A 22,702-nucleotide genomic window follows, 5' to 3' on the forward strand; every position below is an offset into this window, starting at 1 on the left:
CGGTGACGATCGGTATTATGTGTTTTGATGTACCAAAGATTGTTCGGAGTCTCCGATGTTATCACATACATGGCGAGGAGTCTCGAAATGGTCGAGGCATATATTGGACGGCTATATTCAGACACCGGAAGTGTTCCGGGTGATTCCGGAGAAAACTGGAGTGCCAGAGGGTTACCGAACCCCCCCCCCCCCCCCCCGGGAACTAATGGGTCTAGATGGGCCTTAGTGGAGAGAGAGGGGCTGCCAGGGCAGGCCGCGCACCCCCTCCCCCTTGGGTCCGAATTGGACTAGGAGGGGGGTGGCACCCCCCTTTCCTTCCTCTCTCCCACTCCTTCCTTCCCCCTCCTAGTAGGACTAGGAAAGGAGGAATCCTACTCCTACTAGGAGGAGGATTCCTCCCCTCCTTGGCGCACCCTAGGGCCGGCCAGCCTCCCCCCTTGCTCCTTTATATACGGGGGTAGGGGCACCCTGGAACACACAAGTTGACATTGTTTAGCCGTGTGCGGTGCCCCCCTCCACCATAATCCACCTCAGTCATATCGTTGCAGTGCTTAGGCGAAGCTCTGATCCGGTAGCTTCATCATCACCGTCATCACGCCGTCGTGCTGGCAAAACTCTCCCTCGACACTCAGTTGGATCTAGAGTTTGCAGGACGTCACCGAGCTGAACGTGTGCAGATCATGGAGGTGTCGTACCTTTGGTGCTAGGATCGGTCGGATCGTGAAGACATTTGACTACATCAACCGTGTTGTCATAACGCTTCCGCTTACGGTCTACGAGGGTACATGGACAATACTCTTCCCCTCTCGTTGCTATACATCACCATGATAGATCTTGTGTATGCGTAGGAAATTTTTTGAAATTACTACGTTCCCCAATAGTGGCATCAGAGCCAGGTCTATGCGTAGATGTTATATGCACGAGTAGAACACAAAGGAGTTTTGGGCATGGGTATATACATATTGCTTGCCGTCACTAGTTGATTCTTGATTCAGCGGTATTGTTGGATGAAGCGGCTCAGACCGACATTACGCGTAAGCTTACGCGAGACTGGTTCTACCGATGTGCTTCGCACAGAGGTGGCTAGTGGGTGTCAGTTTCTCCAACTTTAGTTGAATCGGATTCAATGAATAGTGTTCTTTCTGAAGATCGAAAAGCAATCACTATACCGCGTTGTGGTTTTTGATGCGTAGGTAAGAACGGTTCTTGCTCAGCCCGTAGCAGCCATGTAAAACTTGCAACAAAAAAGTAGAGGGCGCCTAACTTGTTTTTGCAGGGCATGTTGTGATGTGATATGGTCAAGATATGATGCTAAATTTTATTGTATTAGATGATCATGTTTTGTAACAGAGTTATCAGCAACTGGCAGGAGCCATATGGTTGTCACTTTATTGTATGAAATGCAATCGCCATGTAATTGCTTTACTTTATCACTAAGCGGTAGCGATAGTCATAGAAGCAATAGTTGGCGAGGCGACAACGATGCATCGATGGAGATCAAGGTGTCAGGCCGGTGACAATGGTGATCATGACGGTGCTTTGGAGATGGAGATCAAAGGCACAAGATGATGATGGCCATATCATATCACTTATATTGATTGCATGTGATGTTTATCCTTTATGCATCTTATTTTGCTTAGTTCGGCGGTAGCATGATAAGATGATCTCTCACTAAATTTCAAGGTATAAGTGTTCTCCCTGAGTATGCACCGTTGCTACAGTTTGTCGTGCTGAGACACCACGTGATGATCGGGTGTGATAAGCTCTATGTTCACATACAACAGGTGCAAGCTAGTTTTGCACACGCAGAATACTCAGGTTAAACTTGACGATCCTAGCATATGCAGATATGGCCTCGGAACATTGAGATCAAAAGGTCGAGCATGAGTCATATAGTAGATATGATCAGCATAGTGATGTTCACCATTGAAAACTACTCCATCTCACGTGATGATCGGACATGGTTTAGTTCATATGGATCACGTGATCACTTAGATGATTATAGGGATGTCTATCTAAGTGGGAGTTCTTAAGTAATTTGATTAATTGAACTTTAATTTATCATGAACTTAGTACCTGATAGTATTTTGCATGTCTATGTTATTGTAGATAGATGGCCCGTGTTGTTGTTCCGTTGAATTTTAATGCGTTGCTAGAGAAAGCTAAGTTGAAAGATGATGGTAGCAACTACACGGACTCGGTCCGTAACTTGAGGATTATCCTCATTGTTGCACAGAAGAATTACATCCTGGAAGCACCGCTAGGTGACAAACCCGCTGCAGGAGCAACGCCAGATGTTGTGAACACCTGGCAGAGCAAAGCTGATGACTACCCGATATTCATTGTGCCATGCTATATGGCTTTAAATTGGGACTTCAACGACGTTTTAAACATCATGGAGCATATGAGATGTTCCAGGACTTGAAGTTAATATTTCAAGCAAATGCCCGGATTGAGAGATATGAAGTCTCCAATAAGTTCTACAGCTGCAAAATGGAGGAGAATAGTTCTGTCAATGCACATATACTCAGAATGTCTGGGTACCACAACCACTTGACTCAGCTGGGAGTTAATCTTCGTGATGATAGTGTCATTGACAGAGTTCTTGAATCACTGCCACCAAGCTGCAAGAGCTTCGTGATGAACTATAATATGCAAGGAATGATAAGATGATTCCCGAGCTCTTCGCAATGCTAAAGGTTGCAGAGGTAGAAATCAAGAAAGAGCATCAAGTGTTGATGGTCAAGAAGACCACCAGTTTCAAGAAAAAGGGTAAAGGGAAGAAGGGGAACTTCAAGAAGAACGGCAAGCAAGTTGCTGATCAAGTGAAGAAGCCCAAGTCTGGACCTAAGCCTAAGACTGAGTGCTTCTACTACAAAGGGACTGGTCACTGGAAGCGGAACTGCCCCAAGTATTTGGCAGAGAAGAAGGATGGCAAAGTGAAAGGTATATTTGATATACATGTTATTGATGTGTACCTTACTAATGCTCACAGTAGCGCCTGGGTATTTGATACTGGTTTAGTTGCTAACATTTGCAACTCGAAACAAGGGCTACGGATTAAGCGAAGATTGGCTAAGGACAAGGAGACGATGCGCGTGGGAAATGGTTCCAAAGTCGATGTGATCGTCACCAGCACGCTACCTCTACATCTACCTTCGGGATTAGTATTAGACCTAAATAATTGTTATTTGGTGCTAGCGTTGAGCATGTACATTATATCTGGATCTTGTTTGATGTGAGACGGTTATTCATTTAAATCAGAGAATAATGGTTGTTCTATTTATATGAATAATATCTTTTATGGTCATGCACCCTTGATGAGTGGTCTATTTTTACTAAATCTTGATAGTAGTGATACACATGTTCATAGTATTGAAGCCAAAAGATATAAGTTCAATAATGATAGTGCAACTTATTTGTGTCACTGTCGTTTAGGTCATATTGGTGTAAAGCGCATGAAGAAACTCCATGTTGATGGACTTTTGGAATCACTTGATTATGAATCACTTGATGCTTGCGAACCATGCCTCATGGGCAAGATGACTAAGATCCTGTTCTCCGGAACAATGGAGCGAGCAACAGACTTGTTGGAAATAATACATACTGATGTATGCGGTCCAATGAGTGTTGATGCTCGCGGCGGGTATCGTTATTTTCTTACCTTCACAGATGATTTGAGCAGATATGGGTATATCTACTTGATGAAACATAAGTCTGAAACATTTGAAAAGTTCAAAGAATTTCAGAGTGAAGTGGAAAATCATCGTAACAAGAAAATAAAGTTTCTACGATCTGATCGTGGAGGAGAATATTTGAGTTACGAGTTTGGTCTTCATTTGAAATAATGTGGAATAGTTTCGCAACTCACGCCACGTGGAACAACACAGCGTAATGGTGTGTCCGAATGTCGTAACTTCACTTTATTAGATATGGTGCGATCTATGATGTCTCTCACTGATTTACCGCTATCGTTTTGGGGTTATGCTTTAGAGACAGTTGCATTCACGTTAAATAGGGCACCATCAAAATCCGTTGAGACGACACCTTATAAACTATGGTTTGGCAAGAAACCCAAGTTGTCATTTCTTAAAGTTTGGGGCTGCGATGCTTATGTGAAGAAGATTCAACCTGATAAACTCGAACCCAAATCAGAGAAATGTGTCTTCATAGGATACCCAAAGGAGACTATTGAGTACACCTTCTATCACAGATCTAAAGGCAAGATATTCGTTGCTAAGAATGGATCCTTTCTAGAGAAAGAGTTTCTCTCAAAAAAAGTGAGTGGGACAAAAGTAGAACTTGACGAGGTAATTGTACCTGCTCCCTTATTGGAAAGTAGTTCATCACTGAAATCAGTTCCAGTGATTCCTACACCAGTAAGTGAGGAAACTAATGATGATGATCATGAAACTTCTGATCAAGTTACTACCGAACCTCGTAGGTCAACCAGAGTAAGATCCGCACCAGAGTGGTACGGTAATCCTGTTCTGGAGGTCATGTTACTTGACCATCACGAACCTACAAACAATGAGGAAGCGATGATGAGCCCAGATTCCGCAAAATGGCTTGAGGCCATGAAATCTGAGATGGGATCCATGTATGAGAACAAAGTGTGGACTTCGGTTGACTTGCCCAATGATCGGCAAGCCAATGGATCTTCAAGAAGAAGACTGACGCTGACGGTAATATTACTGTCTACAAAGCTCGACTTGTTGCGAAAGGTTTTCGACAAGTTCAAGGAGTTGACTACGATGAGATCTTCTCACCCACGGTGATGCTTAAGTCCATCCGAATCATGTTAGCAATTTCCGCATTTTATGATTATGAAATTTGGCAAATGGATGTCAAAACTGCATTCCATAATGGACATCTTAAAGAAGAGTTGTATATGATGCAACCAGAAGGTTTTGTTGATCCAAAAGGTGCTAACAAAGTGTGCAAGCTCCAGCGATCCATTTATGGACTGGTGCAAGCCTCTCGGAGTTGGAATATACGCTTTGATAGTGTGATCAAAGCATATGGTTTTATACAGACTTTTGGAGAAGCCTGTATTTACAAGAAAGTAAGTGGGAACTCTGTAGCATTTCTGATATTATATGTGGATGACATATTGTTGATCGGAAATGATACTGAATTTCTGAATAGCATAAAAGGATACTTGAATAAGAATTTTTCAATGAAATACCTCGGTGAAGCTGCTTATATATTGGGCATCAAGATCTATAGAGATAGATCAAGACGCTTAATTGGACTTTCACAAAGCACATACCTTGATAAAGTTTTGAAGAAGTTCAAAATGGATCAAGCAAAGAAAGGGTTCTTGCCTGTGTTACAAGGTGTGAAGTTGAGTCAGACTCAATGCCCGACCACTGCAGAAGATAGAGAGAAAATGAAAGGCATTCCCTATGCTTCAGCCATAGGTTCTATCATGTATGCAATGCTGTGTACCTTGCTATTAGTTTGGCAGGGAGGTACCAAAGTAATCCAGGAGTGGATCACTGGACAGCGGTCAAGAACATCCTGAAATACCTGAAAAGGACTAAGGATATGTTTCTCGTTTATGGAGGTGACAAAGAGCTCGTCGTAAATGGTTATGTCGATTCAAGCTTTGACATTGATCCGGATGACTCTAAGTCAAAAACCGGATACGTATTTTTATTGAATGGTGGAGCTGTCAGTTGGTGCAGTTATAAGCAAAGCGTCTTGGCGGGATCTACGTGTGAAGCGGAATACATAGCTACTTCGAAAGGAGCAAATGAAGGAGTCTGGATGAAGGAGTCCATATCTGATCTAGGTGTCATACCTAGTGCATCGGGTCCAATGAAAATCTTTTGTGACAATACTGGTGCAATTGCCTTGGCAAAGGAATCTAGATTTCACAAGAGAACCAAGCACATCAAGAGACGCTTCAATTCCATCCGCGATCAAGTAAAGGAGGGAGACATAGAGATTTGCAAGATACATATGAATCTGAATGTTACAAACCTGTTGACTAAGCCTCTCTCACGAGCAAAACATGATCAGCACCAAGACTCCATGGGTGTTTGAATCATTACGATGTAATCTAGATTACTGACTCTAGTGCAAGTGGGAGACTGAAGGAAATATGCCCTAGAGGCAATAATAAAGTTGTTATTTATATTTCCTTATATCATGATAAATGTTCATTATTCATGCTAGAATTGTATTAACCGGAAACTTAGTACATGTGTGAATACATAGACCAACAGAGTGTCACTAGTATGCCTCTACTTGACTAGCTCATTAATCAAAGATGGTTAAGTTTCCTAGCCATGGACAAAGAGTTGTCATTTGATGAAATGGGATCACATCATTAGAGAATGATGTGATTGACTTGACCCATCCGTTAGCTTAGCACGATGATCGTTTAGTTTATTGCTATTGCTTTCTCCATAACTTATACATGTTCCGATGACTATGAGATTATGCAACTCCCGAATACCGGAGGAACACTTAGTGTGCTATCAAACATCACAGCGTAACTGGGTGACTATAAAGATGCTCTAGAGGTGTCTCTGATGGTGTTTGTTGAGTTGGCATAGATCAAGATTAGGATTTGTCACTCCAATTGTCGAAGAGGTATCTTTGGGCTCTCTCGGTAATGCACATCACTATAAGCCTTGCAAGCAATGTGACTAATGAGTTAGTTACAGGATGTTGCATTACGGAACGAGTAAAGAGACGTGCCGGTAACGAGATTGAACTAGATATTGAGATACCGATGATCGAATCTCGGGCAAGTAACATACCGATGACAAAGGGAACAACGTATGTTTTATGCGGTTTGACCGATAAAGATCTTCGTAGAATATGTAGGAACCAATATGAGCATCCAGGTTCCGCTATTTTTTATTGACCGGAGATGAGTCTCGGTCATGTCTACATAGTTCTCGAACCCGTAGGGTCCGCATGCTTAACGTTCGGTGACGATCGGTATTATGAGTTTACGTGTTTTGATGTACCGAAGGTTGTTCGGAGTCCCGGATGTGATCATGGACATGACAAGGAGTCTCAAAATGGTCGGAATATAAAGATTCATATATTGTACGGCTATATTCGGACAACGGAAGTGTTCCGAGTGATTTTGGAGAAAACCTGATTGCCGGAGGGTTACCGGAACCCCCCGGGGAACTAGTGGGCCCAGATGGGCCTTAGTGGAGAGAGAGAGAGGGGCTGCTATGGTAGGCCGTGTGCCCCCTCCCCCTTGGGTCTGAATTGGACTAGGAGGGGGTGGCACCCCCCCCCCTTTCCTTCCTCTCTCCCACTCCTTCCTTCCCCCTCCTAGTAGGACTAGGAAAGGAGGAATCCTACTCCTGCTAGGAGGAGAATTCCTGCCCTCCTTGGCGCGCCCTAGGGCCGGCCGGCCTCCCCCCTTTCTCCTTTATCTACGGGGGCAGGGGCACCCTAGAACACACAAGTTGACATTGTTTAGCCGTGTGTGGTGCCCCCCTCCACCATAATCCACCTCGGTCATATCGTTGCAGTGCTTAGGCGAAGCCCTATTCCGGTAGCTTCATCATCACCGTCATCACGCCATCGTGCTGAAGATACTCTCCCTCAACACTCAGCTGTATCTAGAGTTCGCGGGACGTCACCGAGCTAAACGTGTGCAAATCACGGAGGTGCCGTACCTTCGGTGCTAGGACCGGTCGGATCGTGAAGACATTCGACTACATCAACCGTGTTGTCATAATGCTTCCGCTTACAGTCTATGAGGGTACATGGACAATACTCTTCCCCTCTCGTTGCTATACATCATGATGATAGATCTTGCGTGTGCATAGGATTTTTTTTTGAAATTATTGTGTTCCCCAATAGCAACGTCATGATCTCAACATAGTGAAGCTCTTCATGGTTAGGTCTTTGTTTGATATCAGACACAAGGAGATCAAAGGATTCGTCAAGAGCACTCAGAAGCTTGTTGACTACATCTCTATTAGTGATATTAGTTACCCCTAGCTGATGTAGTCTTTCATCAGTGTTTGTCAATCAATCAGTGAGTTCCATAAAACTTTCCTTGCGCAGGCTTCTAAAACTAGTGAACATGGCCCGAAGCATTTTGATGTGAGGATCGGATCGGGCAACAAGATCTACATGAGCACTGTTAAGAGCATCGCACATTTGCTTCGCATTGTTGACACTGTGAAACCGAAGGAAAATGTCTTTGATAGACTGCCACATATGATATCTTTTGCTTGAGCATCCAACTGTAGATTTTCTTTGTCATCGGCAGACAAATTGTTTTGTTGTTGAATGGTGTATCCTTCTTCCACAATCTGCCACAGATCAAAGTTGATAGCTTGAATTCTGATTCTCATTCGTTCTTTCTAGTACAGATAGTAATTTCCATCGAAGATGGGAAACCTTTCAGAGTGTGAGGATCTACCTACAAGCGACATACTCAAAACTCCAAGGGGGTTAGACCTTTAATAAACAGAGACAGGGAGTACCCGCTCTGATACCAATTGTTAGGACCGGGAGTATATCGACTAGAGGGGGATGAATGGGAGATTTAAATTTTATTTCGAAAGCTTTGAACCTTAGTTCACACACGACAGCGGAATAGAGTAGTGAGAGAAAAGCACTGAATCAGAGTTCTTCGTCAGAAGCATATTCATCCAAAAAGGCATTTACAGCAGAGCGAGCTTGATGAATAATGGGTTTATTTACGATGAGAGTTATGCAACAGGCAAACCGGTGTAACAGAATGAAGCAAAACATTTTGACTACTGAACAAAATGCGATATCGGAGATACATGATTTAACACGGATAAAAACTTATAATGTAGGAATAAGGACGAAGATAATGAGATGATGTGAAGCTAGAACATACAATGGATAAAACAGAAGAACAATGATTAGAGAAACTAGTGGCACAGAGCATGAATGAAAACTACTGAAAGAATTGCAGTAGAGTAGATATAAGTAGTGGTGCTCGATGGCGACAAGAGATTTGGTAGACCAGTTCACTCTTCTGCCAAAGGGCTACGTCTGGTTGGAGGAGATGTGACTTAACACGGAAGATAAACTCTCTTCACCCTATTCTCCTTCAACACAGAGCTGATCAGACTCATGTTGATTTCACTCGTGGTAGATCCTTGTCGGCAATCTCGAAACCTTCGGTCGACCTGCGCACTCTTGGTTGCTTAAGACCAGGCTCGGTGAAGACAATGACTCGTCATCACTCGAAGCCAAACCTATCCGTCTAGAGAGTGCACAGCTCTCAAGAGTAATAGGTACAAGAACTCTCACTTAGAACTATTGTTATGCTAAACCACAGTCTAAGTTTGGGCTCTTGGTTTTCTCTCGGTGGATCTTAAACTCTAATCACTCAGAGAGGGGTTGCTGAAATCAATCTTCTCAGAAATCTCAAGCGGAGTAGCCAATGGATAACATTGGAGCGGGGTGGCTATTTATAGCCGCTGCCTTCCTAGATGGGAAATGACCAAATTGGACATCGGCCTCAGCCAATGGCCAAACGACATGATTCCAATGGTCGGATTTGAGCACAACGGTAACATTCCTTGTGAAGCAGTAAATGATAACTCCTCGGTCCGAGGCAAATCTCTTGCAGCGAAGAAGATCACAGTCTCTTGTTGGCAAGTATTTACTCGGAACACAAAGAGATTTCTCTCGCATCTTTCATAGGTTGTAGTTAAGCATCATAGCTGATCTAAGCAACGAGAACATATACCCCTCGTAATTGTACGAAGGTCCTATGACTCAAAAGACTAAAAGAAGAAAAAATCAATGAACACTACGTCTTCATTTTGTCTTAGACTTCAATCGCTGCAGTTAATTTCTTCGAACGACGGTATTGAAACAGAAAGCTTTGCTATCTCAGCAAATCTTTCGAGGGGTCGATTTCTTCAAATTAATATTCTCAACTCTATCTCTTCATGAGATGTAGCTCATTCTTCTCTGCAGCACAGATATGCTTCAGTGAAGTTCCTCGAACTCAGCACCGGAGACAGCATTCTCTTCGGTTGTGTATGGACTTTTCTCTCTATGTGCACTAGCAAACACATTAGTCCATACCTGTTTCAGTCAGCAATCTCCAAAACATAAGGTAGGCAGATGTTGCACCAACACTTCATGATATATCCTTGTCACAAATCAATCAACGCTTATTTTACATCAAACTTTCTTCAAAGATTTTGTGACAGGAACCACCTCAGACACCATCGAGTGCATTGAAAGAACTCAAGTATATAATCTGTTGTCAATGATACTCATACGAAGAGCAATATCGCTTTTCCCTGATCCTTCATGATCTGAAGCATATCTTAAGGGGGGAATATTCTATCTTCGTAATTATCCCTCGTCTTTCATTATTCTTCGCATTTCATTCCATTCATTATCTATCATTCAATGTCATCTATTTTGTCAACAATCGTCCAAAAAGGGGGAGATTGTTGGTGCAATATCTGCCTACCTTGTGTTTTGGAGATTGTTGACAGAAACAGGTATGGACCGATTTGTTTGCTGGTGCATACAGAGAGAAAAGGTCCATACACAACCGAAGAGAATGTTGTCTCCAGTGCTGAGTTCAAGGAACTTCACCGAGGTATATCTGCGTTGCTGAGAAGAATGAGCTATATTTATTGAAGTAATAGAGACGAGAAGATTGGTGTGGATAAATCGACCTCTTGAAGATTTTCTGCTGAAGCAAAGCTTTTTTTGGTACTATCATCCAAAGAAATTGACTGCAGCGATGGAAGTCGAAGACAAAATGAAGACATAGTATTTATTTTGTTGTTCTTCTTTCATTCTTTCCAGTCATAGGACCTCCTTACTATTAAGAGGGGTATAGGTTCTCGATGCTAAGATCTGTTGTGATGCTTAGCCATAACTTATGAAAGATGCGAGAGAAATCTTTTTGTGCTCCGAGAAAATACTTGCCAGCAAGAGACTGTGATTTTTCTACGCTGTGAGAGATTTGACTCGGACCAAGGAGTTAGCATTACTTGTTCCTCAAGTAATGTTTCCATTGCTCCAAAATCCGACCATTGTAAACGTGTCGGTTGGCCATTGGCTGGACCTCATGTCCAAAATGGTCATTTCCCGTCTGGGAAGGCTGGGGCTATAAATAGCCACCCCGCGTCGTCTTTGTCCGGTGGCTGCTCCGTTTGAGATTTCTGAGAAGATTGATTTGAGCTACCCCTCACCAAGTGATTTGAGTTTAAGATCCACCTGGAAAAAACCAAGATCCCAAACTTAGAAAGTGGTTTAGCATCACAGTAGTTCTAAATAAGAGTTCTTGTACCTATTACTCTTGAGAGATGCGCACTCTCTAGACGGATAGGTTTCGGCTTTGAGTGTTGAAGAGTTCTTGTCTTCACCGAGCCAGATCTTCAGCAACCAAGAGTGATTGTGGTTCATGAAGGTCAATCGGAGGTTTGGAGATCGCCTACAAGGATCTACCATGAGGGAAATCAACCTGAGTCTAATCAGCTTTGTGTTGAAGGAGAATAGGGTGAAGAGAGTTTATCTTTCGTGTTAAGTCATAGCCCCTCCAACCAGACGTATGTAACATCCCAAATTTTCAATTTAGAATGTTATACACTAGATCATCATTGCATATCATATTTTATTGCATTTGGTTGATCCTAGAAAATTCTACGCAACTCAAGGACCCTCGGAGAGAGTTGGGGATTTCGTTATTTTCATATTTGAGTTGTCTCAAATTTTGACAATAGGATCAATTGATTTTATTTATCTTATCTTCAAATGTTTCTATTATAAAAATTATGAGAGAAGGAATAAAATGACTTTCCCAAAATAAAGAAATATTGGGGATTTAATAAAAAATCAAATAAGATTTTATTTGGTTTTATTTGCTATTTTATTTGAATTTAGGAAAAATGCGTGTTTTTCAAAATTGCATTTAGGCCCCAAATAAATGTTCATCCTGTGCGGCTTGATTTTAGAAGCCGGCGAAAATTTATTTCGGGATTTTTGGAGTCTGTTTAGTATTCCTTTTGTTTTTTTTCGAGCGTAATTATTTAAAAAAAAGTCCGAACCGACCTTGGGCCATAACCGGCCAGGACTCCGCCTGGCCGGGCCTTCTTATAAGCGCCCCGAGGCCCCGGCCAAGCCCAGCCGCGCCCCCGCCCGAAACCCTAACCCTACCCGCCCGTCGTCGCCGCCGCCGCGCCGCCGACATCGCCGCCCGCAGGATCCGCCGCCACACGTTGTCTCGCCGCCGCCGGTTTTTCTCGAAAAACCGTTCGGTTTTCCGACGGTTTTGTTCGTTTTTTTAGTTTTGGTTTTTTTAAATAGATCGGTTTTTCCGGTTTATTTAATTAGCGAGCGTTCGTTCGTTTTAACGAACGTTCGTCGTCTTTCTTTTTCTCGGATTGAATCCGTGATTTTTCTGATCGCGATCTCTGATCCGATTTTTGTTTTAGTCTAACTTTTCGCTAGTTTATCAGAATCAGGCGATTCAAGCACCTGGAGTTTTGTCTCGAAACCCTCTTTCCGTTTAACCAACTCAAACAAGTTTTTGCCACTATAAAAATTGCCTTAGATCCATAATAGTAAACGAAGCCTGTTTCTTTTGTCGTTTGTCTTTCGTTGCTTCGTTCGATTTGATTCTTTTTGCCAACCGGAGTTCTTAAGTTGAACTTTCTGGTTAGATCTCTTATTTGAGTTTTACATGTGCATTAGTTGAGTACTTATTGTATGCTTGTTTGTTTGCGATAGAGTACCCGGAGTGCGCCGCTTGCTACTTCGAATCGCTAGGTTTCCCGGATCATCAGCAAGGCAAGTAACACTTTGATCATGCTTTCCCTCTATCCAGTTTTATTGCATTAGATCAATCCTCACACATTGCATGATTAGGATCTAATTAAATTGTGGGTTTTGAGAAGTAGCTGAGGTAGTACCTATTACCTGTTATTAACAAACCTTTGGGAGTTACTTCTACGTTTGCCTATTATGCCATGCTATGCTAGTAGACGTGGATTGGGTGAGTGTATCCATGACAGATGTGAGATTGTTAATTAATGGTTTATTTAAGGTGGCAACTTAAACACACATCTGGATGGATTGAGGCATCTGGGTATTCCATCGATTGCCTGTTTTCCTTTTGGACCACCACCCAGGCTCAAAGGGATCATGAGATTTTTCATGCTAGAAACTTCCGTGTGCAGCCACAAGCTATTATGGGCTCTGGCATAGTTGATTAAGTTGTGCGAACTCTACCGTGGTAGACTAGCAGATGTAGGGGAAAGTAGGTGTAACGGTCTACCCGATCGTAAGGTGCTAGCGCTTCTGAAAGACTATGTCTCGGTCATCCGTCTTCTCAAACACCATGTAGTGTGAAAAACCAAACGGAGGCGATCGAGTCTTGTGGGGAAAAGTGCGCAAACCTCTGCAGAGTGTATAAACTAATCATGATTAGTCGTGTCCACGATTATGCACATCTTGAGTATCTAGTGCCTAGATTATCATGTGAATCTCAACATGTTACTCTAAAATTAATTTTGTTGGGTTTTGTTTAATGATGTTGCTTAATTGGGATTGAGAATGTTGTCAACCATTCTTGATGTTTAACAACTACCATGATAGTTAAATAAAATTTATTCCTTTGTAGTAGGGAAAAATTTGCTTTACGCAAAACTATAACCATAGAGCTTTCCACCAGCCAAATATGCATATAGAATAGCCTATTTCATTCCATTACTCTCTATGTGTTATTTTGCCAGCATATTCCATGTGCCGACCCGTTTCGGGCTGCAACGTTAATGTTGCAGACTTTTAAGACGACGATTAAGGTGTTTTAGGTCGTGGTTCTATACTCAGTGATGTCGTTGGAGTTGATGGACTCACTTATCTTCCAAGCCTTCCGCTGTTATCATTATTAGATGGCCTTAAGCCATATTTATTGTAATAAGTTCTCTTTTGAGACACTCGATGCAATAAGTGTGTGATTGCTACTCTGTTATAAATCCTTCGAGTACTGTGTGGTGTCAGCATTACTGATACAGGGATGACACCTGAGCACAGAGATTGGACCGTTTGAGGTCTGATCGCTACAACGTAGCCCTTTGGCAGAAGGGTGAACTGGTCTACCAAATCTATCTGTTGCCATAGAGCACCACTAGTTCTATTTACTCTACTATATTTCCTTCAGTAGTTTTTATTCGTGTTGTGTGCCGATAGTTTACTCGATCATTTCCTTGTGTCTGTTATCATCTTGTAACTCTGTGATCACTCTGTTTCATTGTGTTCGCCTGTTTTCACTTGTCACCACCCTGTATCTCAGATTCAGTTGTGATATTTGTCCATAGTTTTTGTATCATTTTATACCATGATGTGTCTCATTCTACTACATCTGTTTGCATGTTGCATTACTCTCGTCGTAGTTAAACATGTGATCTATCAAGCTTGTACTATTGTCAATGCATTCATCAAAGAATATGCTTCTCACGAAGAAGATTGATTTAGTTCATTTCCTTCGTTATTCTATTCCGCTGCTGTGATAGGGGTATGGTTCAAAGCTTTCGAAAGAAAACTTGAATCTCCCATTCACCCCCCCCCCCCCTGGTCGATATACTCTCGGTCCTAACAAGGAGGCCGAGCGGCTCCTCTACGAGCAGCAGGCAGCCGCTGGACAAGGCTGTCGCGGCCCTTCGGTGTCGTACAGCTGCTGGAGGGATGACAGCGATGATGGCACCGACGGAAACGGCGGTGCCGCAGGGCAGGGCGGCCACGCGTACGAGGTGTCCGGTATAGGGTTTAGTATTTTCTAGTTTTTTAGTTAAACGGTCGAAATATTTACCTTTTATGTAAATTATATATGAATTTGAATGAAATCCATTCGGTTTGATCGAATTTCGCCCGCTTGGTTTGAATTGTTGGTCGAATGTATGCGGCTAGCGTTAGATGGCTGCCTCCCGCATCCGTGTCTGCGGACTAGTCCCCTTATCCGCGGACGGAAGCGGGAGGTTTTTTGCGGGTTGCCCCGTTGCAGATACCCTAAATGATTTTAGTTTATGCGGTTTCAGAATAATATATAGGACTGTTGGTTTTTCACCTTGGTTGCCATTGTTTCTATTTCTAATGGACTGAAGAACGACTCAAGTTGTTTGTGCTGTTGCCAATATTGAGCGTTGGATCTCAGTCCCCATGAATCCCTTTCTGTCTCCCTCCCTCTTTCACTCGTGGGGATGACGAGTGGATAGAAATAGGTAAGAGGGCGAGGGCGGTCAGCTAAAAAAATGTGTTCGGGCGGATGGCATAGCGCCCAAACGAGCCAGTTAGATGACGTGTCAACCGGTCCCGCTTTAAGATCCATGATCACCATCAGATGGTTACAAACAAAGTGAAGGTGCATAATTGGCGTCTTATGAGGAATGGTTTGGCTGTATGTTCTGAGCTTAGTCGATGAAAAATTAAATCTAGTGTGGGGTGTGCTGCATGTGGGAGAGAGGAGTCTCTTGCTCATAGATTTTGGATGTGTCCACACTCGCAGTGTTTTTGGAAAGTTTTTTCTGAAAAAAGAGGAATCCCTGCTGGCTACCCGCCAGAAGATATGCAATCAAATGTGGAGGTAGGTAGATAGTTGGCTCAATGGATTTCTGAGGTTGATGATGAACAGAGAGAAATGATGATACAGGGTGTTTATGGGCTTTGGCTTGCGAGGAATAATGCAAGGGATGGGAAGAAGATTCAATCTCCACATGAAATATCATATTCGGTCTCAAAGCTCATGGATGAGTGGTATGAAGTGGTGCAACGAAAATCAAGAACTCTTGTGCGACCATGACTTGAGAAATGGACACCACCTGAACAAGGGTGGATTCTAGCGAACGTTGATGGAGCGGTGTCAAAGAATGGATGTGAGGGAGGAGGAGGGGTGGTCTTGCGTGACCATGATGATGCCTTTCGGGGTGCTGCAACTCAATTCTTTTCGTATGACTTGAAACCAGAATTTGTTGAATTGAAAGCATGTAGAAGAGCGCTCCAATTTGGGCGTGATTTGAGTATCTCAAAGATTCATGTTGAAATGGATTGCAACCAGGCTGTGAGAATGATAAATAGTGCTTGCAAAAATCTCTCGGCGGCTGGGCCAATTGTTGAGGATATTAAGGCTCTAGTGCAGGGATGCCAGGGTTGTAAAGTTTCATGGAGAAGGACTGCAAATCAAGCTGCACATATTCTTGCTAAGTTAGTTGTTAGTGAACAAGTATTTCAAGAATGGCGGGTTGTGCCTCCTGAGTGTATTTTGCATGTAATAGCGGTGGAGATTCCGAACGCTTTTTAATTAATAAAGTTTGTTATTCTCAAAAAAAAAACATCAGGACAAAGTGTCTTCATGCCACACGTTTGACACTTATCATTTAGATACAAAATTGACTTGCCTAAATTTAAAAAACAGGTAACTTACATAGTAGTATAGTTAATGGATGAGAATTAGCATATCTGTAAAGAGAGGGGGAGGCGATTTGCAGACACCATGCATGCCGATGCCGCCGCCGCGCGCATCGATGACCATCACCTGCCACTGCGCACTCGGTCACCTCCTAAGTTGCCGCTCCATCTTTTGCTCCCCAGCGGTTCCTGGCTTCCTGCTCGCCCGGCCTCTCCTCCTCTCTATCTCTTCCCGTCCTCTCCCTCACGCGCGTTTGGATCGACCCCCGGTGAAGCTGCATGCGCTGAGGGCGACAACGTAGCGTCCCACCGTACATGTGCATGTGGTGTGGAAGGGAAGGAGAGACGAAAGAGAACGATCGACTCGTCAATTGGTGATCACAGTGGGCAGGCACGTCGTCGTAGGTAGGTGGTGCATGCATGAGCAAGAAGAAGAGAGAAGGAGGCGGAGGAGGAAAAGGCGGTGGGGGAGGGGCTCATCAGCACAGGGGAGGCGGCGGCGGGCCGACGCCGGTAACGGATGTGCTCTCCATGGACGGCGGCCTCCGCGAGGTGTCGGTCTCGGTCGTCTTCTCCGTATGGTGTCTCCTTTTCCTCCTGCGCTCCCAGTTCCTCAACAGCCAGACCGACGACCCTTCGGGTAACTAGTATCTTCCATCTCCTTCGATGCCGATCCGTCTCGTCGTCATGTCTGCGTCTGCGTGGTTGAATGAATCGGTGGATCTGTCGACCCAGATTTCTACGGCGAGCGCGACAACTACTGCAAGGTGATGCCACTGGAGGCATACATATTCCCGGCCGATACCGCCTCCTCCCCGACGTGCCAATCCTCCTCCTCGCCGCACCCCCCAGAAGCACTACCACCGTCCAACGCAAGCGGCGGCAACTCGTCGACCGAGGCGGCCTTGGTGGAGCTGGACGAGTTCCGGAGCCGCATCCTGCAGGGCAAGGCCGACAACGACAGCGGCCGGCACCACCAGCGCGTCGCCGACGGCGCCGCGCACCGCCTCGAGCCTAGCGGCGCCGAGTACAACTACGCGGCGGCGTCCAAGGGTGCCAAGGTGCTCGCCCATAACAAGGAGGCCAAGGGCGCCGCGAACATCCTCGACGGCGACAAGGACCGCTACCTCCGCAACCCGTGCTCCGCGGACGACAAGTTCGTCGTGGTGCAGCTCTCCGAGGAGACGCTCGTCCACACCGTGGCGCTGGCCAACCTGGAGCACTACTCCTCCAACTTCAAGGACCTGGAGCTACATGGCAGCCTAAGCTACCCGGGGGAGGCGTGGGAACTGCTGGGGCGGTTCACGGCGGAGAACGGCAAGCACGCTCAGCGCTTCGTGCTGGCGGAGCCCCGGTGGACGCGCTACCTCCGGCTGCGCCTCGTCAGCCACTACGGCTCCGGGTTCTACTGCATCCTCAGCTACCTCGAAGTGTACGGCATCGACGCCGTGGAGCGCATGCTGCAGGACTTTGTCGCCAGCCACAGCCCCGACGCGGACGCCGCAAAGGCTGCCGCCGACGCCCGTAAGGAGAGCGGCCACAACGACACCGCCGGCTCCCAGGTCCACGACAGGCAGGTGGAGGGCAGCGGGCGGAACGAGAGCGCCGGCGACGTGGCCAAGAACAACGGCTCGAGGGTGGCGGACGGGAAGCCGGCGCAGGCGCAGGGCAAGGAGGCGGTGAAGCAGGCGACGGGGCGGGTGCACGGCGACGTGGTGCTCAAGATCCTGATGCAGAAGCTGAGGTCCCTGGAGCTGGGGCTGTCGACGCTGGAGGAGTACACCAAGGTGCTGAACCAGAGGTACGGCGGCAAGCTGCCGGACCTGCACAACGGGCTGGCGCAGACAGGCAAGGCGCTGGAGAAGATGAAGGCGGACGTGGAGGACCTGGTGGAGTGGAAGGACAAGGTGGTACGTACTCAGTTCGTCCCAACCTTGTGTGATGCATGCAACTGAAAGGGCCAAGTGGTTTGAGTTTCTTTTGTTGTCTCTCGTTTTGGTTCAGGCGAGGGATGTGGGAGAGCTGAGGGACTGGAAATCAAGCGTCTCGCGGAAACTAGACCATCTGGTCAGGGAGAACGCGGCGATGAGGCAAGGACCCATGCCATGCCATGCCATGATACGCGACGAGGTAAAGCGGTCGGGTCGGGATTGTTTTGACGTGGATGTGCGCGCAGGTGGGATGTGGAGGAGATGAGGAGCATCCAGGAGACGCTTCAGAACAAGGAACTGGCGGTGCTTTCCATCAGCCTCTTCTTGGCGTGCGTCGCGCTCTTCAAGCTGGCGTGCGACCGCTTGCTGCTGCTCTTCGCCAGCAAGGAGGACGACGGGGCAGGGACGGGGTGGATGCTCGTGTTGGCGGCCAGCAGCCTCACCACCCTCATCGTGCTGCTCTACAGCTGAACGATTTTTTAGGAATAGAAAAATAATGACTTTGCGAGCTAGACCTCGTTACCTTCTTTCAGGTCATGTTATGAGTTAGCAAGTCATTAGGCAATCTAATTCTCCCCCCGTTTAGCACAGCTAGTCTTGTTTTACAAGAGAAATAAAGTACAAGAAAGATGGGTATACTGTGCAGTATGTTAGCGCGGCTTTCAACCTGCATTACTTCAACTACAAGACGCTATGGATGACTAACGAGGAACCAAAGAAAAGGATATCCAATAAGTTTACTTTCATCTGCAACAAGAAATGGGTTCATTTCATACCAGACAACACAAGAGTGGTGCAGCAGGCGTCAAGTGGAACAAGTTACAGACCACAAAAAAATAATGGGCAATTGAGCGAGCAAATTATTGAGGCACTGTTGCAATTGTGTGCTCGTCTTGCTGGCATTCAGCACTGGAAACTTTTCAGAAACAAAATTGTGAACCAAGACAGGTAATTTCGACAAGCATCAGCTAAGAGTATATTATAAGGCGCGCCTCGACATCTAATTCAGACCTTATAGCCGGTTAAGGTGAATCCTCTGCCTGCAATCTCGCCTACGCAGAACCATGCATAAAGCTCAACCCCAAACAGTGTTGCAATTCCAAGGTCCTCCACCTTGAGCTCCTTCCTGTTCTTCCAAAGCTGCTTGACACCGTCAACCTCCTTCCACAATGCTTCATAGCGGCCTGGTAGACTGAAGAAAACAGCAAATATATATACAAGCCACTGATCAGACTCCAGAGAACAAAGGAATGGCTTAAGCACAATAGAAAACATTCACCGCGGCAAGGAAAAACAAGCAAAATTCCTTGCACTGATCAGCATAGATGTGCATAATCAAATTACGGCTCATGAAAGATATAGTGTTGCACCCCATTTGAAGATGGCAAACACGTAAATATACAAAATGGAGAACCAGGCCTAAGGGGAACTAGCCCATGTGGCTTAGTATTGATTATGAAGAACAGCCATGACCACTACTGCGGAGACCAGGCCTTGAACGTGGGCTTCCCATGCAATCACACCACTGGCCAACTGAAGCCCGGTTCTCAACACAGAAAAATACACGTTTAGTCCTCTCCTACAAGTGCAGCCATAGTCTGGTCTTCCTACCACACACAACAACTAATCACTATTGTACCGCGTACCATCTGGAAGTTGCATTACCAAGGTAAACATGCCTCATGGCACAGCATTTGCCACAATGTCAAATAAAAATCTGTGGTAGGGAATGCAAGTTGGAAAACAATGTATTGAACAGTTCAAATTGGCAAACAATCTTGATTAATCATATGTGTCAAACTAAACCGCTGGTTAAGACATCGTTAAAGCAATATATGAATGTATCAATCATGATTCAACTGGTGATGTAAGTTTGCTTGAAACCGAACTCAGCTAGTTCGCTGGTTCAACAAAACAAGGTTATGGCCAGGTCAAGTGTCCATCCCATCCTATATGTCAAACTACTAGAGTGAAGTTCATAATATGTCCAAGAATGACCACATGAATCTGGATTATATAACCACTCATGGATACCTCAAAATGTAAACAACAACAGCAACAAACAACACATAACCAGAATGCGGATACACTTGACTGAGGTTGCACTTTTTGCACAAAGTAGCTAATAAGACCAAAGATTCAAAACATACACAAGTCAAGAAGCAACAAAACTCAAGGTTTTACTATGTCAGTCAGTCAAACCTGCCTATACATGCAGAAATATCCTACACTGTTCCTGCCAATAACTCAGATCAGCATGATATTTTGATGGAATATTTGCAGGCAACAGTTGAATCGATTTCTTTGCAAACATGCAGAAAAATGGCAAATGGTTCACAGAGAGCTATATGTGCTAAGACTCACTTCTCGAATATCATACATAGTAGATTACCTTTTATTTATGATATATCAACTTCACAAGAGACTATGCTTTCACCTAAACAATCGTCCTTTATGCTACATCTGTGATGTCTCCATTCAACATGGGTCAAAGAAAAATATAAAAACATAGCAACAAAACAAAGCTGCACAGGTGATCAAGCATAAGGATGACATAAAATGTTTCCATTATGATTGAAATCACAAACTTGTGCCAACTAACAGGACAGACATATTTCCCTCACACAAGTGGGTACCTTGCATGACTTGCAGAATTGTGATTTATCCATTAAAACCAATTATTGAACATAGCATATCTTGTTAGATTGAAGTGACAGTTATCATTTCAAGGAACAAAGGTGCATCTCCATCCACATACAAACTTTAGCAATCATAAATAGTGTTCTACAAGAGGGTCATCCAGTTAGGAGTAGGTGACACTGCCACAACACGCACACCTAGCTAAATTGCTCTGTCCTGGTAGCTGCCTAGAGTAAGCATCATGTGAACAATTAGCATAGTCCCAGCCTAGCAAAACATAAGAACCGTCTCACAGTCACAAAAAAAGAGAGCATAAACCCCAGCTAACCGGAAATTGCTGACGTAGCAATGGTCTTCCCCCAACCACTCAGATTTGAGCTACATTGTAGATGGCACATACAAGAGATCTCCAAGATTTCCGTATGCTAAAGTTCATAAATAGTGCAGAAAGTGAAGAACTATGCAATCGCTCAATCCCCCAGTCACAAGTGGCGGTGGCTATACATTGAACACTTCATATCTAATTTATGTAAAGAAGTTTGTATCCACCAAATACATCGATCACTCACCCTAGAAGGCCACACATTGCCACAGCCACGAGTGGACCACCCCATACTACGATCCAGTTCAGCTAGGCAGGCAGTAATAGAGATAGTAGGCAATTACGGGGCAAACCTCAACCACACCATGGTCACCCCCGTTGCTACGAGCACAAGCAGATCCACTGATACTGCGCAAGAGCCCCGATTGGAACCACGCCACATGTACAGACGGTTGGACACATAAATCATTTATTTAGGGGCTTTACCTCGCGAGGCGCGTGTAGAAGAGCTGCTTGGAGAGCTCCTGGCACTTCTCCACGGAGGGAGGCTGCACGACGTACTGCTTGTTCTTCTCCATCGCCTCCTTGTAGTAGGCGCCGCCGTGCTTCGAGGCGAATTCCGCCGCCTGCGCCGCCTTGGTCCGCAGCTGCGCGAGCCTCGCCGCCATCGCCGCCGGAACCTACGATGCGCACGCGGAAAGGGATCAAATCGAAGGTATCAGATCTGGTTGCGCGGATCTAGTGCCGGATTAGGCTGAAGAGAGTGGTTGATCTGATGGGAGAGGCTAGGGTTTTGGATTGGGAAGTACCTTGACGAAACGTCGGCAAGAGGCGAGGAGGAGGTGAGGTGGGAGGAGATCGAGAGGGAGGGGGTGAACGAGGACGGCGGCGGGATGGCAGGGGTGTGGGTGCTCAAGATTGGGAGGGGAAAACGGTGGGCGAGCGACCGAAGGGTATTATTGTCAGTTCACTGGTTTTGGGCAGGAGTAGTTGAGGGTATTATTGTCAGTTCATTGGTTTTGGGCAGGAGTAGTTGAGGGTATTATTGTCAGTTCATTGGTTTGAATAAGCTCACACCTACTGAAATATCTTTTGCAAATGACTGATAAATCAACTGCTATATCCTATTGGAATTTGTAGGGATGTGACTGTTGTAGTTGCAAACGTTACCATCTTAACATAGTTTGTTATACTTGATATTCCCGAAGACGATGCTATGTCGATCATCCTTGGTAGACCATTTTTGAATACTACAGGGGCTATTATTGATTGCATCAAAAGCAAGGTTACTTTTCATGTCAATGCTAATGAGCATACGGTTTATTTTCCAAAGAAACAAAGTTCGGTGAATAGTATTAATATTATTGAAAAGGTTTCAACAATCACTATTGGAGGTTTCAAATTTCCT

The 22,702-nt window shown here is 44.9% G+C and overlaps 2 protein-coding genes across 2 annotated transcripts; one reads left to right on the plus strand and one right to left on the minus strand.

Moving 5' to 3' along the window:
- Nucleotides 1-16,426: 16,426 nt before the first annotated feature.
- Nucleotides 16,427-18,950, plus strand: LOC123061410 (SUN domain-containing protein 5). Its single transcript, XM_044484504.1, has 4 exons — nucleotides 16,427-17,041; nucleotides 17,137-18,311; nucleotides 18,406-18,491; nucleotides 18,578-18,950. Exons 1-4 carry the CDS (start codon nucleotides 16,822-16,824, stop codon nucleotides 18,801-18,803), a joined length of 1,707 nt encoding a protein of 568 aa, XP_044340439.1. The 5' UTR covers nucleotides 16,427-16,821; the 3' UTR covers nucleotides 18,804-18,950.
- Nucleotides 18,951-19,080: 130 nt separating this feature from the next.
- On the minus strand, nucleotides 19,081-22,269 carry LOC123061411 (uncharacterized). The gene is made up of 3 exons (XM_044484505.1): nucleotides 22,104-22,269; nucleotides 21,781-21,974; nucleotides 19,081-19,524 (listed from the first exon to the last, which is right to left on the minus strand). The coding sequence occupies exons 2-3, from the start codon at nucleotides 21,960-21,962 to the stop codon at nucleotides 19,338-19,340; spliced, it is 369 nt and encodes a 122-aa protein (XP_044340440.1). The 5' UTR covers nucleotides 21,963-21,974; nucleotides 22,104-22,269; the 3' UTR covers nucleotides 19,081-19,337.
- Between the last annotated feature and the right edge of the window lie 433 nt (nucleotides 22,270-22,702).

This window comes from Triticum aestivum, chromosome 3A, assembly GCF_018294505.1.
Source record: "Triticum aestivum cultivar Chinese Spring chromosome 3A, IWGSC CS RefSeq v2.1, whole genome shotgun sequence".
Classification (NCBI taxonomy): domain Eukaryota; kingdom Viridiplantae; phylum Streptophyta; class Magnoliopsida; order Poales; family Poaceae; genus Triticum; species Triticum aestivum.